General features: G+C 40.2%; 2 protein-coding genes across 3 annotated transcripts in view; both read right to left on the bottom strand.

Moving 5' to 3' along the window:
- shroom1 (shroom family member 1) overlaps positions 1-1,835 on the bottom strand; it is a 29,842-nt gene extending 28,007 nt beyond the window's left edge. Inside the window, exon 1 of the mRNA XM_086179427.1 lies at positions 1,652-1,835. The gene's annotated coding sequence lies outside the window, so the exon portion shown is untranslated. The remainder of the gene's footprint in view (positions 1-1,651) is intronic.
- A 2,381-nt stretch (positions 1,836-4,216) lies between these two features.
- Positions 4,217-20,922, bottom strand: part of aff4 (AF4/FMR2 family, member 4) — a 33,370-nt gene continuing 16,664 nt past the window's right edge. For both annotated transcript variants that reach the window (XM_086179430.1, XM_086179429.1), the window contains exons 3-21: positions 17,253-18,053; positions 16,936-16,974; positions 16,691-16,777; positions 16,028-16,055; positions 15,870-15,933; positions 15,577-15,669; positions 14,822-14,966; positions 13,900-14,656; positions 13,606-13,757; positions 12,664-12,749; positions 12,089-12,323; positions 11,710-11,807; positions 11,324-11,387; positions 10,499-10,635; positions 10,322-10,393; positions 10,110-10,203; positions 9,923-9,966; positions 9,192-9,409; positions 4,217-8,182 (exon numbers count right to left, since the gene is read on the bottom strand). In XM_086179430.1, coding sequence (XP_086035556.1) covers positions 8,055-8,182; positions 9,192-9,409; positions 9,923-9,966; positions 10,110-10,203; positions 10,322-10,393; positions 10,499-10,635; positions 11,324-11,387; positions 11,710-11,807; positions 12,089-12,323; positions 12,664-12,749; positions 13,606-13,757; positions 13,900-14,656; positions 14,822-14,966; positions 15,577-15,669; positions 15,870-15,933; positions 16,028-16,055; positions 16,691-16,777; positions 16,936-16,974; positions 17,253-18,053 — 3,342 coding nt within the window. In that variant the 3' untranslated portion in view covers positions 4,217-8,054. The remainder of the gene's footprint in view (positions 8,183-9,191; positions 9,410-9,922; positions 9,967-10,109; positions 10,204-10,321; positions 10,394-10,498; positions 10,636-11,323; positions 11,388-11,709; positions 11,808-12,088; positions 12,324-12,663; positions 12,750-13,605; positions 13,758-13,899; positions 14,657-14,821; positions 14,967-15,576; positions 15,670-15,869; positions 15,934-16,027; positions 16,056-16,690; positions 16,778-16,935; positions 16,975-17,252; positions 18,054-20,922) is intronic.

Consider the following 20,922-nt stretch of genomic DNA (forward strand, 5'->3'; position numbering starts at 1 on the left):
TCCATCTCCTTATACAGATTTCAACACCAGTATTTAAGGCCTAATGCTGGAATTGAGTATTATTACAGCTGACTGCAAGATATAGTTATTCCCTGATGTTGTCATGCTTCTTTCTGCAGCACCCCATCAAAACCATGCACACATTTATTTTCCATGGTTAATGACTGATGGAGGGAGGCAGCAAAAGACCGAGATCATGTTTCAACAAACAAGGCGAGTTTACGTGGACGGCTGATGGCTTTTGTGACCCTACCCTGCTTTATAACCCTGCCCGTCTATTTGCTTCCATCTTTGTTTCCACCTTCCTTTCTTCTTTAATCCTCCAGCAAACACCACACAAATCAATCTATCACACAACCTGTATGCAATTACCATTACCAAGCACGTGTATTGTTGCCACATTTGCATGTGCAGCGTGATGCTGTGAAAGGACTTAATCAATCATGCACTGTTGCATGATTATGAGTGGTGCAGCATGAATGAGCGTCCAATCAACAAGTGTTTATTTGTGTATGAAGTTTGCATTTGTTTTCTATGTGTATCCTGACTTTGTATGCATGTTGAAGTAAGATGATGTCTGTGCGAGGGTCTTGGTGCAGCCTGTGGGTCAGACTCTGAGGATGCATTGGAGTCGAGCCAGGTCATCAGCCCGAGCAAGTATCCCGCAGGGGTGAACAGAGAGGCTAGTGTGCTCCACTTGCTCCCACCATATGAACAACGTAGCGCATGAGTGCTTAGGTTTCAGCCATGGCACAAAACACCAGTGTCTGGTTTCCCCCAAAGCACCCCGTTCACAGCCACGGCGCCTTTTGTTCCCACTTTAAATAAAACATAGTCCAGTCATTAGGTAGAAAGCCCCCCCTCCCCTGCATAATTCAGGTCCAAGTATCAATTTGACACAAGGGGACAAAGTTTAGAAAAGACAACATTACATGTTAGTCACTCAACAAGAATTCTATTTGTTGTGTAATTTAACACAGTAAATGTTCCAGTGGCAGTTCAATGTGGTAGTTACAGTAGATGGAGTTGCAGTTTGATTTCCTCCAGTCCACAGTGTTAATTAAATATTTAATGTGTCAATAATTCTCCCCAGAAACAAAATGATTTATTAAGATATATTTTTTTGATTTGAAGTGACCTATAAACACGTCTTCTATTAATTCACTTTCAGCATTGATTCCTTACCAGTAAAAGAAAGTCCACATGTGGCGAGTAATAGGACACAGACGCAAAGGTGAACGCAGCTTTAGAAAAGGTCAAGAGAAAGGAACAGTGCACCAAAACTGCAGGACAAATTAACACATACCGGTCTACTTCCCACAATTTAACAATAGCAAATTCAATCTAACAGGAGGGTGTTTAACTGCGTGGTTAATCACTCAATAGGACCATTGATAAGAATTGTTGCTAGCTCCGTACTAAGGGGCTGTGGTTGCTTATTGACGTGTCACGTTTATCTTCATTTCACGGACTAAATAAAACTTTTAACACATAAGTAACTACCAAAAGAGGTCAAATGCACATGACATTTTCATGTAACTACCTCAGGACCATCCTCATTGGAAACACTAACCAACAGGTTGACAGTTGACAACCGAAACTCGGCGGCTACAGCGATACTAAATGCACCTGTCGAATCCCCTTCACCTACCTGAGTCCCGGTTCTCTACTTGTACTCTTCGTTGTTGCCAGGATGGATTTGGAGAGAAGAATACCAAAAAAAAAAGATTCACTGTTTTTTCTTTTCTTTTCTTTTTTTTTTTGACGTTGACTGGCGTGCGTTTCAACCTCCGGTAATGGGCTTTCGTTTCCCTTCGCTCCGAGTTAGCTTACCTTATTCCCTGGAGGGAGAAGCGGATGAAAGGTAATGGAAGATAGACTTAACCAATCAGATACGTCTGGGGGAGGGTGCTTTGAGATTTCACGCCATCCTATTGGTTAGACCGTCTCAGTGGCGAAACAGTGAAAGGGGACTTTCTCTGATTGTTGGTGGTTAGAAGCTGGTTGAAAGAAGAAGGAGCGTGGTTCTAAACTGATCCACTGGCGATGCATTTGGATGAACCATGTTCAAATCTATTTATTTTTATTTCGAATGTACTTATAACTATTTTTTGTTGTGGTTTTATCGTCTGTTTCTCTAGCTGTATGCTGCTTGGAATCACTTAAAAATTGTATTTAAAAAAAATTATACGGAATAATACCTGGTTTGCTTTTTTGAAGATGATTCAGCAAAACGTGAAAAAGAGAAAAAAAAAAGTTAGAGCTGCTGGTTGAATCACTCTGAAAGTCAGACATGAGATGCTATAATAAAAATGTATGTTTTCTTGTCTTTATTTCTTTGCAAGGGACCATGTACAATAAACACACACGCGTATTGTTATTTCATGGTGTTCTATCAGATACAGCTTCAGGTGATTTTCATCTGCAGTCCCTCGGCATGCTGGAGTTAATATACTGTAATAAACCGTACTTTATAGTTGTACACACAGACAAGAATTGTTATCTGTTACGTATGAATATCATAAGGGAAGAAAAAACACGAGAGAGAATAAAATGCATCATGAGACGGTGAACAGGAAAAAAAATGGCCAGCGACAATTTTAAAGAAACAATCTACAAAAGAGTTAATTCTCTCAGGGCAATGCAATGTGAACTGAAAGGAGCTAATCATTTCTAAGAGGCTCTGCAATGCAACGCTATATAAACTACTTTGAATACCTTTTGTTTTAGGCACAGAGAGATTAAGCTCCATCTCTTTCTCATTGAAGTAGACAAACAACTTCAGCTCCTCAGGTTTAGATGATTAGATGAGTCGATGCCAACAAGCTGTGAGGTGAACATGAAGCCTTATTTGTTACTCTGGAGTTCATTACACCACATCATACAATCTTAGAAATCTCTAAAACCTTTTTTAAATGTTATATTTATTACAATGACTACCATAACTAAGGCTCAAAATGTCTAACTTGCACATTACACACACTGCAATAAATGGAGGGGAAGCATTTTGGATACACATGCAATAAAAGGACAAAAGGACAAAATAGGACAAAAGCTTTGGTTCAGTCACCTGGAAATAAATTTGTCTGAAGATTTAGTAGATTAATAAATATATATTTTTTAATATATATTATTTCATTTTCAACCTCCAATGTTGGTCCTAAAAATCTATCAAATGTGAAAGTTCAAATTATGAAAGTTTGTTTCAAAGTTTCGCCTGCGAATATTGTCCCATTGTCAGTGACACTGCCGCTGATGCGACTGATAACGCAGCGATAATCAGACAGGAATTGATTGGAACAGTAGCAACTCTTGGCCACTTGGTGGCAGTTTGTATAATGAGAGGTGAAGTGGAGGCCAGGCCTGTTGGCAGCCATAGTGGATGCTAGACAAAGTCACTGCATGGGGTTGACAAAATAATGTACACAGCGTATGAAAAGGGACTTCAGCTGGATGTGAATGTCAAATACCCTCACGGAGCGAGGTCGCTATACTCCAGCTAGTGCTTGTCATTCCTCTGTGCGCTAATAAACGTACCAAAGTCCACATTATATTTACCAAGCCTGATTGATACTGTTGCATTTTCCGAACGAATGCACCACTAATTTGGACAAGAGCGGCGGCCTCTTTCACTTGATTACTGCATCAGTGAGCTAATTGCAAAAGAGGACAGATGCTGCTGGTTGTCACATTGATGGGGGTGCATGTGGAACTGAGATATTTGCCTGTAATTATCCACTGTAGTGGATTACATATAGAACAGAGATAGTGCTTCATGGTTATAAAATGCAGTGGGTTGAATACAGAATAGGGATGGATGAATATATCTATGATGAGGTGTACTGGGTTGTTACCAAAGTGGTACTGATACTGCACACTGAGATCGTGTTTTAGAACTTTAAATATATGATGAAAGGTAATCAAGAACTAGAAACAATCTTTTCAAAACGTATTCAATTTGAGTTGTTCATGTACTTTGAGTTTAACAATTCAGTGTATTTTTATTTTCATTTTATTCTTTTTTTTTTTTTAACAATGTCACATGAACCAAACCAATTTTAAATGATAAAAAACAAATGATCGGTTTAACGAGGTGTTATAGCTGGATTTATTAACCTAAAATAAAAACTCAAAATGAATGCATGTGGCCTTCATAAAACTGTGCTGCTAAAATAAAACAAGTACAACCCTGTTAAATATATTCATATATATTTTATTCTCAATACGACAAAATACAAAGAATATTCAGGACAGACTCTCATTAGTCACAATTAATACTCACTTCACAAGAATGCTTTTAAATTACATAACCTAAGTTTGAAGATCAAACTCAACGAGTACCTTTAATCATATTGCATCCATCATATATAGCATCTCTATCATCAATTCTCTTAAAACTAATCCAATTTAGACAATTGTACATAGTGTATGCTGCCGGTCTCCATTCTGAGACGACTTTTAGGAAAAAGATGTTATACAACATACTGTATAAACTGCTACAACTGTTTGACGTGTAGAGAAATACCTTTGTTTTAAAAGACACGTTGGACCAATTGTTCAAAAGGGACAAATAGGAAATACTCTCAAGAGGAAGAAGCAGACCTGGTTTTACGTAAGACTGTACACATCAACCGCCACGCATCCATCCATCCATCCATCCATCCATCCATCCATCCATCCATCCCAGAAGATCAACAATATACATTTCATGAAAGTACACACTTCCATAACAAATACAGAGAAGACAAAATATTCGCACTTGGATCTAGAGACATAAATGATTATTGTGGCGACCATGATATTGAGAGACGGGAGGTGGAGGCAGAAGACAAAGTATACGAGCACGGCAAGAAAAAGACAGAGAACAATTTGATATACAGTGTTAAGAGACTGGGGTGTCGTCTGTAACAGCTTGGAAGAAGAAAACACAAATGTCCAGAGAGAGAGAGGGAAAAAAATGTGCATAAAGTATCTCACAAATGTATTTACAGCATTTTTAAATTTCAATAAAAATGTCAACCTGTAGTAGAAATTCACCCTTAAAGAAATGTTATATTTACAATTTATACATTTATTTTTAAATAGAAACATGCAAGTGTTAACATCTTCCTACTGAATGTCAAAAAACTCATCTTACCCTGGATTCTTTCAAGTTAGATTTAATATTAATTACTACTTACAATGAAATCTCATCATGAACCCCAATACATTTACATCTTTCTGATTTCATAAAATGGTACTCCTGAAAAAGGCAAAATAGAAAAAGAACATTAAGCAAAGGGGCAGAAAAATAAATAAGTGTGAGTAGCAAACTGTTAAAAATTATTCTAATGCTAAATTTATACATTTGACTACAAGATAGTGTAGGGAACACAAGGCGCGGACCTGTACTTACAAAGTGTACCAGTGTATGAAGACATTGACTGGGCTGGCAAAACCCACAGAGGAATTCCTACGAGAAAAGTGGCCTCCAGCTTTAAGCACAAAATGGCTCAAGCCATCTGTGTTTAGTTATAAAAACCGATCTATATACACACACATATACTAAACCAGTACACAAAATTTGCAAAAGCTAAAGGCATTGGACGCTCGAGTCAAACAGGTTTTGTTTTTGACGCAAAATAAAAAAACAAAAAAAAACCCAACAACAACAAAAAAGACAATTGGGGAAAAAAATCCCAAGCCTAAAAAATAAAACTTTCTCCCCAGAAATGGATTCTTTTTTTTTTTGTCCTTGTAAAAATCCTGCATAGATTAAAAGAACACCTCCTCTGACTTTCTCTTTTTCAAGCGTAAGAGGAAATAACAGTATCCCCTCCTACAGTAAAGGCCAGGGAGCCAGCGGAGGATGGAAAGTACAAAAAGAACAAAGGTCAAACCGGGGCCAAACAGTAAAAATTCAATCATGACACTTTTGGAAATGTGTCAGATGACATGTAAGAAAAGAATACCAGGAAGTTTCTGGCACTCTTTTCCAACAACCATCTGCAACAACTGAAACATCAACCAATAACCCACCGATTCATGACTCAAATCACCCAGTTTGGTAGTCTGGTGAATACTATTTAGCCCAGGCAATTTCCAGCATGGTTTCATCAGAAGTGGCTTACAATAACAGAACAGAACAAAAAAAAACAAACAAAAAAAAAACCAAACCCAAAACAAAACACAAAAGACAGTCCAAGTCATCTGCCAACATTTAACACCCAGATGGTACGTATGTACTTGTTAGTCTTCGTTCTGCAACACTGGAGTCCACTTTGCATTGATGACAACCAGTAATTTTCAATAGCCAAGTAGAAATCTTCATACCTGGACTAACACCTTGAATTGTCTCTACTCCGTCTGCTGTACCACTTGAACACATTTCTCATCTACTTTCTTGTAATACGAGCATGATTAAGATTGTAAAAATTTTTAAATAGGAACGATTACATATACAAATACTTTGCATCTGATAATATAACCCCTGTTCAACCCATGCATTTGAAAAGTTAGACTTTCGCTTGGCCAGAAGAAAAGGAAACTGCTCAGTATATAAATAAAAATCTATTTTGGCTGTTATATTCATTTGAAATATATATTCATAGCTTTAAAACTCTTTGTTCTATAAATGCAACACTGCTAATCTGCATCACTGATATTCTCTTAAAAAAAAACAGCTTTTCTTTGAGGTGAATTTACGATTGACGTGCCAAATTAGCTCACTTTTACTCAACTGCAATGTAAATAACTGCATTGTTTAGTGGATACGATCTGCAACACTCCCTGCTGTACCTTAGAAAAATACACTCTGAGCAAACAAGGGGATCAAAAAACAAAACACTGAATGAAAATGACTCTTCCTCAAGTACACTTCTCAATGAACAATGTAGCTACAGTGTACAAACATTTCATAGGAAGAGAGCGGAACTTCTGGAGCTTCAAAGAAGCAGCAAATCTCTCAGAGAGAACATTACTGTGATCAATATGATGAAGGCCCGGCATCTGAAAGACACCACTAGCGGCCCCTAGAGGCCATGCTGCTCTTAACAATCTAACTGGACCAAAGCGTGTTGAAGATCAACTAAAAGAATGGTGCATCAATTAATTTACGAGCAGGGGTAATCAAAATTGATGGTAAAATGACACTGTCCAAAAAGAATAAGTTGATCAATATAATGCCGACGTTGATAACTACGCATATGCACAGTAGCCCTTCCTCGAAGTCCTTAGATCTTGTGGCCATGCTCCAAGACTGACCTCTCTGGTGCCTGGAGACTTTGAGGGAAAGATAACTCAAGAGGGAAGCTTCATTAGAGGCAACACCATCTCAGCTCTCGAATACCAGGACATGAGGCAGGAGTTCAAATTGAACGACTGCAATAAAATACATTACTGTTGCCAGCTTACATTAACTGCTAAATGTTTAGATGCATGAAACAACATCTGCTGCTAAAGCAAAAAAAGAAAGAAAGAAAGAATATTAATTCAGATATGATGGGTAATGGTTTGTTTTCCTGTAGCTCACATACAAGGCACAAAAATGATAAAGAGAAAACCTTCATTTTAAAGCACCTTTGGTGTTCCTGGGAGGTACTTTGGTGAAAAAGTCAAATAAAAAGTTAAAAGCCAAAGTAGCCTATAAACCAAACCCCAGTGAATAAATAATAAATAATTCACCCGGCGCATCCATGCCAAATAGATAAAAACATGGCCTTCAAAGATTTCGTAAGAATGCCGATATATGAAGCATGGTGAGAAGCTCCATCTGTCCCCATGCTGCAGGGTCGCTGCTTCTCCCTGTGCGGTGCTGTCGAAGGTGTCTGATGTTCTTAATTGCTCAGTGTTTTTGGCAAGCTGGTGTAGAAAATGGACACAGTGTTGGAGATATGTCTGAGAAGTTCATTGTGTGTGTGTGTCTGTCTGTCTGTCTGTCTGTCTGTGTACATGGAGGACCAGAAGTGGGCTGTGTGTACATATAGTACGTGTGTTTCTGTGTGTGAGGGCGGGGTTGCTGCGAGAGGCTGAGGTGTAGTTGTGTGTAGAAGCAGTGCGCATGGAGCGAGTCCTTGCTAGGGAATAAGCTTTGCATCCAAGCGCAGCCAGTGGAGGCCCTGCCGTGTGTAGCGCACCAGTTCTGTCATGCTGCTGTTGTTGAAGATCAGAGGACCCATCACCTTGTCCAACTCCAGGAAGAAGTCTGGAAGACACGGCAAGAGGGGACACTGTCAGCTGAAAAGACGTTGAGGGGATTATTTATGGTATTTTGCCTTCTTTTAGTACCTTTAGGTCATGTGACTTAAAGAATCACTTTAAAATGTATTGTTTTTTGCTGAACTTCTATTTATGATAGTGGTTTTGTGCTGAATGGCATCCTTTTGCACTGTGAAGCTCCCACAGGGCAAATTCAAAACATTTGCTTTAACCCCTGGATGACTTCAAGGCGGAATAAACAAGACTGCAACATAGTTTTAAATGGATTCATGTGCATTCATGTCCAGTTGAACAGAGTTTCAGAAATAGATTTCCAGTGAATTTTCCTTCAAGCACGAGTCTCATCCAGAGTGTCGCTGTCATAGAAGTGCAGTCTCTGATACAGTTCTACCTTGCTGAGAAACTGTCACTGGGCCAAGGGTGAACTAAAATTACGTGTGTTCTTTCTTACCTCTTGCCTCACACCCCTTGGATATAACTTTGTACTTGAGCCACAAAGATTCAATTCCATAAATTACAGTATTTTGAATCCTACACTGAGTAGCAGCATACTGATGATAAGTATAGGTTATCTGTAAAGGAATTTCCCTGGGCTCCCTACACAATATCACAACCTGCCAATTTTAAAATCAAGTACAGATTTGTTCCAAAAGCCTGATCATCAGTTGACTTTGCTTGTCGATGTGTAATTGTTTACGTGGGGTTATTAAGACATTTCTGAAAGTTCATCATCACGGAAGCTGTTTACAAAATACTGTAAATTTTCACACTTGATTTGTAAGAGTAGCTGTCAGCAGAACTCTTGGAGAACTTACATACAGAATCAAAACGCACGTTTCTTAATCAAACCCACTCCTGAATACAGTCAACAGCTCCAAATTCAGAGCCGTTTCTACAACCAAACCCAGCTGCTTTTTGTCTTGAACTGTTTGGATGACAAAAAGGATTGAAGAATTAATGCATAAAAAAAAGGAGAAGTTTTGTAGTCAGTTTACCTTTCTGCTCCTTTGAGAGTTGCTCTGCCTGGTCCCAGACCTCAGTGGCATACAGGAAGTTGGAGGTGACCTGGACGTAGCTGGCAGCCATCTGGTGGATACGCTGAGGTATGGTCACAGACGAGCTGGCGCTGCTACTGCTGCTGACGCTGCAGTAGCTACCGGCTGAACCCGGTGAGAGTTTGGGAGACACTGGAGAGGGCATACCCGCTGCCTTACTTTATTAGGAAAAGGAGACAAACAGACGTGGCCATGAGTGTTGGTACTTATGAAGTTGCGACTTGGTTTTTCTAGTATTTTTTGCAGCGTTGACAAAATATTAGAAAGCCTCTCTATAATCCATTACAGTTCAACAGCACCATAAACTCAAGCCAACAAAATGACCCTTGAGATAAATCTACACCTCTCTCAGACACTTCCAATAAAACTGAACATAACAATCCTCATAAAGACAGAATTTACTACATTATACTGCATTACTTTCATCTAGCTGTACGTAATAAAGTCTGTGGCCAACTTTCTTCAGCACTCTCAATCTTAAAACTAACCTGTAAAAATTGGCAAGCTGACAGAAATAAAAAAAAACACAAAAAACATTTTTAAAAGAAGTTTCTATGTCTCTGAAAATCGAAACCTCTTTGATAATGTCCTATACTTTTTATCAACATCCAAACGCATAAATAGTGAGCAGATATTTAATCTACCTTACAGTTAACATTAACACAACTTACTTTCCCATTCCAGGAGAGGGAGCCTGGGTGTTGCTCAGGGAATTCTGTTGATGAAAAGGAGAGGAAGAACATTATGTACACAAAGAGGAAGCAGGTTACATATTTCCAGAAAACGTCACAACATGTTATGGTCTCAGGGCTTTGAAGACATGCCAAGGAAAACCTCCTTTTTAGAAAACACACGTACCTTTAAGTGTTCGGTGAGCGTTTTGGAGTATTTCAGTGCACTGTCCTTCCTCAGCTTGAAGAGCCGAAGATAGAGGAGAGACTGGCATCTTAGGCTGGAAAGAAATATACTCTTTTAAAATAAGGATAAGAAAATGAAGTAAAGAAAAGTGACCAGCGATGTGGATCGAGGATTATGGATTCTTGAGGACAGACGAGGGTCAGTCTACTCACCAAAGAACCGCTAGCCTCTTGTCTGCCGAAGTAGCATCAGGAGCCATGTAGCTTTTTAACTTCATTGTGTATCTGAGTGAACAGACAGAGGACATTTTTAGCTGCTCAAGTCCCAAAAAAACATTTTCATTCAACCCACTGTACTTAAAAGGAGGCGTATGTCCTGCATGTCCTTACTTGATGAGCTCCACTGTTTCAGCATACATGGGAAAGGGAGACTTGGCCTCCTGGGCACTCTTCTCTAGGGCATTGCCACATTCAATGAAAGACACCACAGCATCCAGGTAGTAAACTGCCTTCTCAAAGCGGTCCAACTACATATACAGCAGAATCAAATATTTATTGGTTTTATCTCATCCAAAACTAATGAACACTTAATTTGACATGGTTCTGTACTACAACAAGTATTCATTAAATCAATAGCAGCAAAAATTATTGTGTTGTGGTCAGTGACTGATACCAGGCGTGTAGTTAAATCTAGCCACCTGCTCATCTTACAGGCACTGTGCTAAAACTCTGACGGCTCAGAAAAAACTAACAGAAAATGAAGAGAGAAATTTTGGAATCTGGTTAATTTTCCAGACGATGGCCCGACCCAATCATTTGTTTAACCATTGTTTCGACGTGGCCCTACTATTATAGAGAATAATGACTTCTGGTGAGCTTTCTTTTCAACAAAAGGTTTAATAAAACCACTTTAACGTGATACAAGTCAAATGTTTTCATTAAATGATTCTAAAAAAATGATATTTGTGGCTTTCTTCTGTTCTGTAGTGTGGCAGGAACAGCCATCTTGCCAGGGATTCGCAGTGCATTCAGGGAGATTTGCTTGAACACTCAAAATTTTAGACTGTTCTCGAATCCACCATTAAATCCCATGGAAAATCTCACCAGGATATTGTTTTGCATCAAGTTCAAACCTTTAAGGTCAAGCAGGTCAATGATTATCATACTGCTTTGCATGTTGACAAATGATAGCAGACATTAGGACCAGACTCTCACCAGTGCATCTGCATTGTGTTTAAGTTTCTTGGCCTCTTGTAAGTAGTGATCTGCTGAATGAACCCTGAAACAAAAATGTTAACAGGTCAAACTGAACCATGAAAAAAAAAATACTTATCTTTTCAAACAAACATTTGTTCAGTGATTTTATAAACGCTTCTGTGGCTTATTTTCAACGTATATTTCCCTTAACAATTAAGACTATAGTGGGATAAACCGGGAACCTTTTAAAACAGGAATATATATCATCTTTCCTGCATGCACATACTCATGACCTTCCCAACATCTTACAGCTTCAGGCATCAAAGGCAACCCTAGATCCCCTTGGCACTTCTTTCTGCATATCCCGCTGAGAGGGTATCTACAGTGGAAAAAGCTCCTCTTACCTGTCCTCAAACACCAGCTTGGATCTCTGAGACTTGCCGCCATCCGTGGAGAGTGGAGGCACAGCCAGCTGGATATCAGAGGCCTTTGAGGATTTCTCCTGCAGAGACAGCAAGTGAGAGGGGATAAAGTTTCGCTAATAATGGGCCTGGTGTTTGAAGTGAAGGATAAAAACGGAGAAAAGGGTGAGAATGAGAGAAGCTCAAGATTCCATGGATTTTGGACATACACAATTAATATTTTGAGTGGAATTTAAGGGGTTGCGCACAAACATCAAAAGATATTTCCCCCCAAACTTTGTTTTTCAAGTTCACAGTAAAAATGGTGGAGACACTCCTCTGTATCCACATCGAAAACAATAAGGCGACGACTAGCACCCACCTTGCCATCACGTGTGCTGCGTCCCTTCTCCTCCCCTTTTCTGTGTTTGGAGGTGGAGCTGCCCTTGGTGCTGTGGCTCCCCTCCTTCCCACTTCCTGTCCCACTGGATAAAGAGGTGGAGGATGGGCTGACAGTCCTCTTCCGGCTTGGAAGCTCTGCCTTGGGTGTCCGCTGAAGACCTGACATAGAAGGAGAGGGGACTGGCTCCTCCTTCTTCTCCAAAGACCTCTTAGACCTGGTGGGATATGGTTCATTATAATGACAACTTCTTGGAACAAAATACAAAGTATTAGTACCCAAAGAATTTGTATGATCCTTCCAGAAGGGCATTAATTTAACACTCACAAAGCAGCAGAGTAATAATGAGAAAAGAGGTAAGCAGGTGCAGCTTGATGATGTGCATTTTAAAATGGTTTTTATCCTTTGATTTGACGACTTTCTTTTAAGTTTAATTAGTTTACATTCAAAGTAATCTTTAGAAAAGTGGAGAATACATCAGGCAGGCGTACCTGTAAAGAATTAGAAACTACTGTCACATAAAATGTGTTCAAGATTCCCGCTGAGCAAATACTCACTCTTTACTGCTGCTTTTATGATGCGATAGAGACTTATCCTCAAGCTTGCAGCGCTTGCTCTCTGGCTTGCTGCCGTCTTCATCGCTCTAAAAGATAAAGATCCAACCAAGACACATTAAAGTTCAGTATGTATACTTCAGTTTATTGGTGTGGGAATATGCATCTGCATGAACTGATATGAAGATCAGCACATTTACACTCTTTAGGAGATGCAGTCTGATATCATGGCAGTGGTTGTATTTGAAGTCTTTTCCCTTTGAAGTTTCAAAATTAAGATGGAAAAAAAAAAAGTCAAATCATCTCATGCAGCCATTCCAGATCATCACTAAAATATAATTAATTGTTCCCTGGCTTAAGGATAGTTTTTTTTGTGTCAGGGAAATCTCTTTGTGCAGAAGGCTTGAGTAAAATTTCCAGAAGGAGAAAAAGCAGTACAATGGATATATTTTCAACATATGACTAAATGAGTTTTACAGATCTCACATGATCTTGAACTTGCACTTAAACCGCATTAGATGGAAGAAACTAACAGAGAAAATATTTTGTTTTTTTGTGATCATTACAGACACCACAGTAGCTCACAATCAACATCGTGAAACGCAATTTCTGACTGGGCCACACAGTTTGCATTTTAGCCTCCACGTTGGTTTAATGACAGTGGGATTAAGAGAAAATTTTACCCAAAATACATTTTAAACTTGGACTAAAAACAATGCAGATTTGAAAAAGTGAAGTAAACAATACATCAATTGTTTAGTCAAAATCCATTCTCGGACTACAGAGTAAAATTCAGATTACTGAATCTAAGTCTGAATCTCAAGCCTATCTATCAGTGTGCACGATCATCCAAACATATTACTTGTAAGTAGAAAAAAAATCCATTTCACATTCCATTGTCTGCAGCTGAAAGTAAACATCAATTTGATGTATCAAGTCCCATACCTTGTGTTTCCTCTTGACCTTGCCTGAGCTCTTCTCAGAGGTCTGCTTGCTGAATTCTTTGCTGTCTCGGTCTTGAGAGTCATCCCTCTCCACTTTTATCTCCACAGGGTCTTTGTAGGGCCGCCCTGGGATCCTGGACAGCAGACTGAGATCTATAGAAAATGGAGGAAAGGGAAGGGTAGGGTACGTTCAATATGGTCCAAAGTAAAGAAAAGTTTCAAGGTTGTGCAATCCACCAGGCGAGTGAGTACAGAGAACAAAGTGGGTATTGTCAAAATAAAGACTTTGACAAACCTATCTTGACTAGCAGAACCTGCTGCAGTGGCTGCCTTGTAGTGTAGCGCTCTTCAGGGTCACTGAGTGGAGACAACAGCTCCTTCTCCTCCATTGGAGAAAACACGCACACGGGGGTCCTGATACTCTCGGTGTACTTGGGTGTTTGAGATGAGGACGGGATGCTGTCATTTCCCTCAGAGTCTGATGATGAAGAGTCCGTATCAACAAACTCACGGGACTTCTGGGAAGTCTTGGTTGGTGCCTTGGCCTTGCGTTTGTCAGCAGTGGTGGTTACAGCAGCTGCAGTGGGCCGTGGAGAGGATTTAGGTTCTTTTTTGAGGCTTGGTTTGCGGGAACCCTTGGTGGCAGCTTTGGGTCGGTTAGGGGGAATTTCTGGAGCTGGTTCACTTTCCACTCTCAGGCCTCCCTTGGGTTCCTCCACCACTGGGGGCTTCTCAGACTTTTTAGGTTGTTTTTTACCCACAGGCCTGCGGTTACCTGTGCTGCTTTCACTTTGGGCTGGAGATTTTTGCCGTCCACGTCCACTCTCACTACCCTTTTGTGCTGCCCGAAGGTCCCTGCTGGGTGTTGGTGCTGATGAGTCCTTTGAACCCCCTCCCTGGCTACCATAGCCACGTACTGAGCTGGTATCTCTGCTCTCTTTCTTGTTCTTGGTTGGAACATTATTGTTGTCAAGTGGAGAAGCTGGAGAGAACTGCTTCGCCTTCTTGAACCAGTTGTCCAGCTGCCACTTGTTGGCCATAGGTTGTTCAGGCTAAAGGTGCAAGAGAGCACACAGATTTAAAAAGGTTTTTGTCTTTTAGCGTGTCAAAACTATGATGTTTAACATGTGAAGGACTGTATTGAAGATTCAGTGTCAGAAAATTAGGACACATGGTAAACAGCATGACAGTTTATAACAAGTGAATGTGATCATTACTTCAGGAGAGGCAGGCCGTTGATGCTCGTTGGCTTCGCTGTCCGTCGTGCTGCTCTCGCTCTCACTGTCAGAGCCTGAGCTGCTCTCCGAGCCACTGTGGCTGCTGGAGTCGTCCCTCGACTGCTCCGCTCCTTCACTGTTATTGCTTTTAACACAGGAGACACACCAACTGCATTATACTTTGTGTTAAAGTTTTTGTTAAATTTGAACACAATTATATAACAATTAAAGTTTGATATCATAACGATGTGTGGAATTGATTGTCCTTATAATGGACTAGAACTGTTTTATATGGTAGTTAAAACCACAACATGTGCAAAAGTTGATGTCAACCCCCCAGAGATCCCACGCCACTTAGCAAAATGAAAAAACTGGTGCAGCACTAAGGGCCGAATTGAGCTGGAAGCTAGTCATTTTACAATGTATTTTAAACATAATTTTTTGCTCTTCAGAGCATGTGAAGGTTTATATTTCATAAACCCTAAACACTACTTCATAAGCTGAATATCTGACATAAAATTGATGAGTACGCAAAAAGAAAAGACAACTCCTACAGCCCGCAATAATTAATATTCTCATTTGTAGCACAAAGTTGATCTGAATGAATGGCACCGTACATCAGGGTTAGAAATAAAAGACATAAATTAACAAAATAAAAGCAAAAACTGACCTAATTTGGGAACTCTCTCTTCCATCATGGCCTCAAAAAGTTTTAAATATCCAAGTTTCCTAAAAGTAAATTCCCAATGCTCTACCTTGCTGATGTGTTTCTTGAGGCATTCTTGGCAGAGTCCTGTTCTCCATCACTGTCCTCGCTGCTGCTTAGCTTGAGGTCATCTTCCAGCATACTGAGATACAGGAAATTTAAAATAATTTAATCTTAATTCTTTGTATTGTATTACAGCAGTATAATTGCTGCAGTGTGGGATTGCTGGTTGCGTCCATAAATCTTCCTGAAGTCTTATATGCATCTCTGGTAACTCACGGCTTTCTTTTGTATGCATCAGTACTGACAAAACTACATTGGTGGTGAAGAACATGTACGTACGTTGGTTGGTCATCGCAAGCTTTGGAGTGGTGGCTGCTGGAGCTTTTGGAAGAGCTGCCTCGTTCTATAACACAAACGGTACATATATATGTTAACATATAGATATACATCCAACACAAGCATGCATAGCTCTTTTGTACAGATGTTTTGATACTCACTGTGTCCACTTGGAAAGGGGTGAGAGTCCTGAGAGTAAAAGAACAAAATATTTTATTTTTTTATCAGCCTTCACCACATTAACATTTGTTAAATTTGACAATCCATGATCAATTTTATTTTCAATTGGTTCTGCGACAATTCATGGTTTGGTGCTGTGAATTTTTCAGGCATTAACACCCAAGATTAACCTGGGTGTACCCACACATAACGGAATTCAAATGACGAAGTGGATCAAACACTCCCTGAAACTACTTCAGCAACTTCAGCAAATCAAGAGATTTTCCTGAAGACATAATTTAAGATGAGATCATTATTAATCACATTAGAAAACTGGTTCGTCTAAACTACTGTTTACATCATCATTATTCGAATACCGTGCATATTTGTTTTTTCTCTCTCCAACAAATACAGCTAAATACTAGTACTCATAGGATATTATAGTGATTAATGTGAATATTTTTTTTAATGGATTCACAACACTTGTTTTATCTACAAACACTGACTAACTGACACATTACATAAGTCCCTTTCACATTCCAGTAAACCGGGAACCAAACTGGTTTGTTCTGGGTTAAATGCAAATGTTACAATAAATCATACAACAGCAAGACAAATCACTCCACAACTCTTTGAATATATTCAGCAGCTGGTTCAATTCTGACCTTGGTCGGGAAAGGAAACTTGGAGGGCTCAGTCTTGCAGGGGGTGTGGATGGCTGTCAATGGAGGAGGCCATGACTGAGTCATTTCCTGTTGGACAGAAAACACACGTGCAAATGAGTTGTAAGGTGGGCGAGTAATGCAAAAGGCGTTTTCAGTGACCTGAGGAAATCTTCTCCCTGAATACTTATGTTTAACTGTCGGCCTGACAGAGGAAGATTTAACTCGAATAACAATGATATACATACCTTCAGAATCTCATCGACACAGTTAGCATCACCAGGTCCCTAGAAAAGGAAGCACCTCACTTAGCACATGTTCATAAACAGCATGGCATCAGTTTAGTTGGTGAGCTTCCATTTTGAGTATCCTGAGTCATTCTATAGGCATTTTATGAGACATACATGTTCAGTTGGACCATCTGCTCTGTGATTATTTAAAAATACCATTGTGAAGTTACGTTCCAAAAATAAATGCTGTCATGGAAAGTAGTCTTAATATTCTACAACCAAATTTCACTGGCTAATAGCCACAGAAACACAAAAGCTGAAATGTTAGGCTTTACCTCGACGGGCTGAGAGGGGATCTTGAGTTTGGAAAGAGAGGCCTTGCCGTTGGACTTCATCTCCCCCATGGTGCTGCTGTGCGACTGTCCACTATAGCTTTCTGCTTGTGAACTCTTGGGTTCTGCAGTTTCCTGCCCATCCATAGGCCGGACATAGGCTGTGGGCTTCTGCAGCATGGAGCCAGGTTTGGACATGAGAGATGGGGGGAAGGCCTGACTCGAGTGCTGTCCACTGGGGAACGAGGTGTGAACCCGTGAGGGTGAGTCCCAGTTGGCTTCACGGTCTCGTGGGGACTTGGAACGGTAGCGTTCCTTGCTGTGATGCTGTTCAGCAGCCAAGGAACTCCGTGAGTGGCTGTTACTGCTGGAGGAACTCAGAGAGCCCTTTGCTGGACTTGATGTGTGTGACTTTGAATGTTCTGACCCGCCACTATGTTTACTTGACTTCTTTTCCCGTACTTCTCCCCCGTGTCTTTGGCTACTGCTGCTGCTGCCGCTACTGCCTCCACTGCCTCTCTGGCTCCCGTGTCCGCTCTGTACTCCTGAGCGTTTCTGGGACTGGGAGGAAGATCCAACTGCTGCGGGGCCAAGAGGAGTCCACTTATTGCTCTGGCTGCTGCCACCGCTACCAACGCCACGCTGGTCAAACAAAGGCGGGCCTGATTTCTCCTCGGAGGAAGACGAGCTGTTAGAAGGTTTACCGCCAGGCTTTGGAAATGTGTCACCAATCGGCTCTTTCATCTCGTCGTAATTGCCCAGCATGCTCTGAATACGGCTGGACAGTTTATCTTCCTTGCTGGACTGGAGTGATGAACAGAAAAAAGGGGAGGAAGAGATGGGACAGAGGAGAGTTTGATGATGAAGAGAAATAAAAGACAGTTGCAGAAATAAGAGAAGGAAAAGTAATTGAGTAAATAAATGAAAGAGAAATGAGCAGAGGGGAAATCAGAGAGATGAGGGAAGAGAAAATATTCATTATGCAGTTCAATATTTTGGTTAATTGGTTTCCATTATAAGCTTTAATAAAAAAAAATTAAAAAAGCTAAATCAGCATCATAAAAATGCAGATTTTCATCAAAGAAAATAAATGATCAAAACCCTAATCCTTTTTATCACAAGTTTTATAGTCAAGATGAACTGATAGAGGAGTGAGAAAATAAGTCATGGAACATAAGACAAGCCCAATCAGCCAGTCACAGTTGGCTTGTTCACACTGGGCTCTCAGATCGGCCCACACCCATCTGCGAACAGTGATAAGCGTCCACTCAAAGTTTAAACCCAGAGGTTAATCAATCATGCTGAGGCCACGGGTTCCAGCCAACCTGCCCACAACCAGCCCATGACAATCTGTGAAGAATATCCAGTTTCACGTGAAGCCTCGGGCCTCTATTTTATTTGACAGATTTACACAGAGGGTGAGGAAAGACTAGCAGTTATTTGAAGCAGGAAATGTCACTAGCTTGGTCATAACATTCACTACACTACCCCCTGCCAGCATGGCCTGGTTCGCATGTGTGAATTCCTTAAGGCATGTTTAATTAGGCTCACTTTATCGTATGTACATAAATTATGTGCCTTATTTTGATTGTATCAGGTTCAATCAAACTGAGCTTTAATTCCTTTAAAACATAAAATAACTAGTGTGATGCTGTCTTGCTGTGCCAGCTCACACACAGATGTCAATTCAGCTCTGTGACAATCTCGGGTGCTGGCTTGATGGCGGAACAACAAAGCCTGTCCCATTCCTTCTTTGAGTGTTACAGTGAGGCAAGGAGTAATACTGGCATAACATTCTCTGCCTTGAACAGGCTGAGGAGAACTCGCTGGTAACACTATAAACAAATAAGACACAAATTCACAAAAAAAAGCTTGAGGTAAATTTACAAGCATCAGTTTTTTTCAGCTGATTCACTGTTGAACATAGACATTGTTTGTACACCGCAGTGTGTTTTCACAGTAGTAGCAACGGACAATGTTAAATTAGACCAGGTAATTTGTTCTGAACTGAAAACATTGTATTCGAGTTGGTTGACGTGATCCAACTTGTCACCAAATGTACATGTCATGGAGGAGCTTGTAAAAAAACAACAACAAAAAAATAGAACATCTCATTTGAAGCAGACACTTCAGTAATAAATGTTCAATAGCATATCGAAAGATTTATTACATCAATTTGCAAAGTACGGCTACATCAACAAACCTAAAGAGGGCTCATAAGCAGTCTTTCATGTCCCTTGATCATGGACAAACAACAAACCACCAATCTAATTACTCAGACACTTAAAACTCCATCACTCCATTGTGCCTGCCCAGTTTGAGGAAGCTAACAAAGGGAAAGCAGCTAAGGCTAGCAGGCAGAGCTCAGTCAAGAACTAGCCTGCAGCGTCTCCTAGCCTTCATTGGCTGCTGCATTCAACTGCTTTTGTCAGAACAGTGAAGGACACGACAGACACATCTGATATACAGTGACTCGTTTTCAGGAGAAGTTTTTTTTTTGTAACACTTTCAAGTAGGAGAGCACTTTATCTACCTTTATAGAGTTGTTTAGGTAAGAAAAGATCCAGCATCCCAGTGCAATTTGGGGGGGGACTTTGAGAGTCATTTTTTGTTATTATGTAATTAAGTTAAGTTTTCATTTGAGAAAATGTCCTTAAAAAGAAAATCAGAATCTGCAAAAATCAGTATCAACAAGTCAGACTATCAAAAAAAGAAAGAAATCAGAATCAGCCAATAATTACTTAGTCAGTTTATCTCGAATTAACAATCATCAATAATTGTCAATGTTGACTGAAATGAACATCTTTTTTGTGATATCTTTTTCAGCTATGTTGCCTAGAATGTAAATTATGTCATTTTCCATCTTTGCAAGCACTGTGCGGGGGCTTACTTTGATCATGTCACAAATGGATTGAAAGGGTTTGAAACAATCACAGAGCTGTCATGGATTTAGAAGCCATGCTTGTATATAGAACTATATGATACGACAATGCTCATATCCAACAGATTATTTTATGAGCTTCACTCTATGCTGCTGAGTTACAAGTGCGTGAACTCTGCACCATAAAAATGTTAGTGCTCTGCTGGTCTACATCTGGGAGGCCGCAGCTGCAGCTGTGTGCACACATGGCCTTTAACGCAGAACACAGTAAACTTCTACTTAGTGACGCATGACAGAGAGAGGGGGGGTGGCTTACATAAGACCCAGACAAGCAGGAGACAAGAGATACAAAGTGTAGGAAAGCCAGTGAGTTTAACAGTTGGCTTTTTCCACGATTCCCCTCCATGACGGCTTCGCGTGCCAGACTCTTTTTCTTACAAATGGTGAAAACACAAAATGCTAGAGTTTTTGTAAAGGTTTTATTCCTTTGCATCGCCCAAGGACCTTTCCTTTTTCTGAAGTCACCTTTTTTATCTTTCAGTTTCATCACCTTTGGTCCTCTTTCCATTTCCTGACTGTCAGGACACATTCCTCACTGCTGTTTTGATGGCTAGCTTGAGCTAAGAGAGAAGAGCCACTTACCTCTGCTCAAATCTGGTTAGTGGCAAAGATTAGATCCGTCCAGAGAACTCAAATCCTCTTTATAATCATACAGTCCAGGCAGGGGCTGGCTGGCCTACATCCTACAGTATATGTCTCAACATGAGAAGACATAGGAGGGGTTGAAGCTGG

The sequence above is a fragment of the Aulostomus chinensis genome, chromosome 15 (assembly GCF_037954235.1).
Source record: "Aulostomus chinensis isolate RoL2024-O1b breed Wild chromosome 15, RoL_Achi_v1.0, whole genome shotgun sequence".
Taxonomy (NCBI): domain Eukaryota; kingdom Metazoa; phylum Chordata; class Actinopteri; order Syngnathiformes; family Aulostomidae; genus Aulostomus; species Aulostomus chinensis.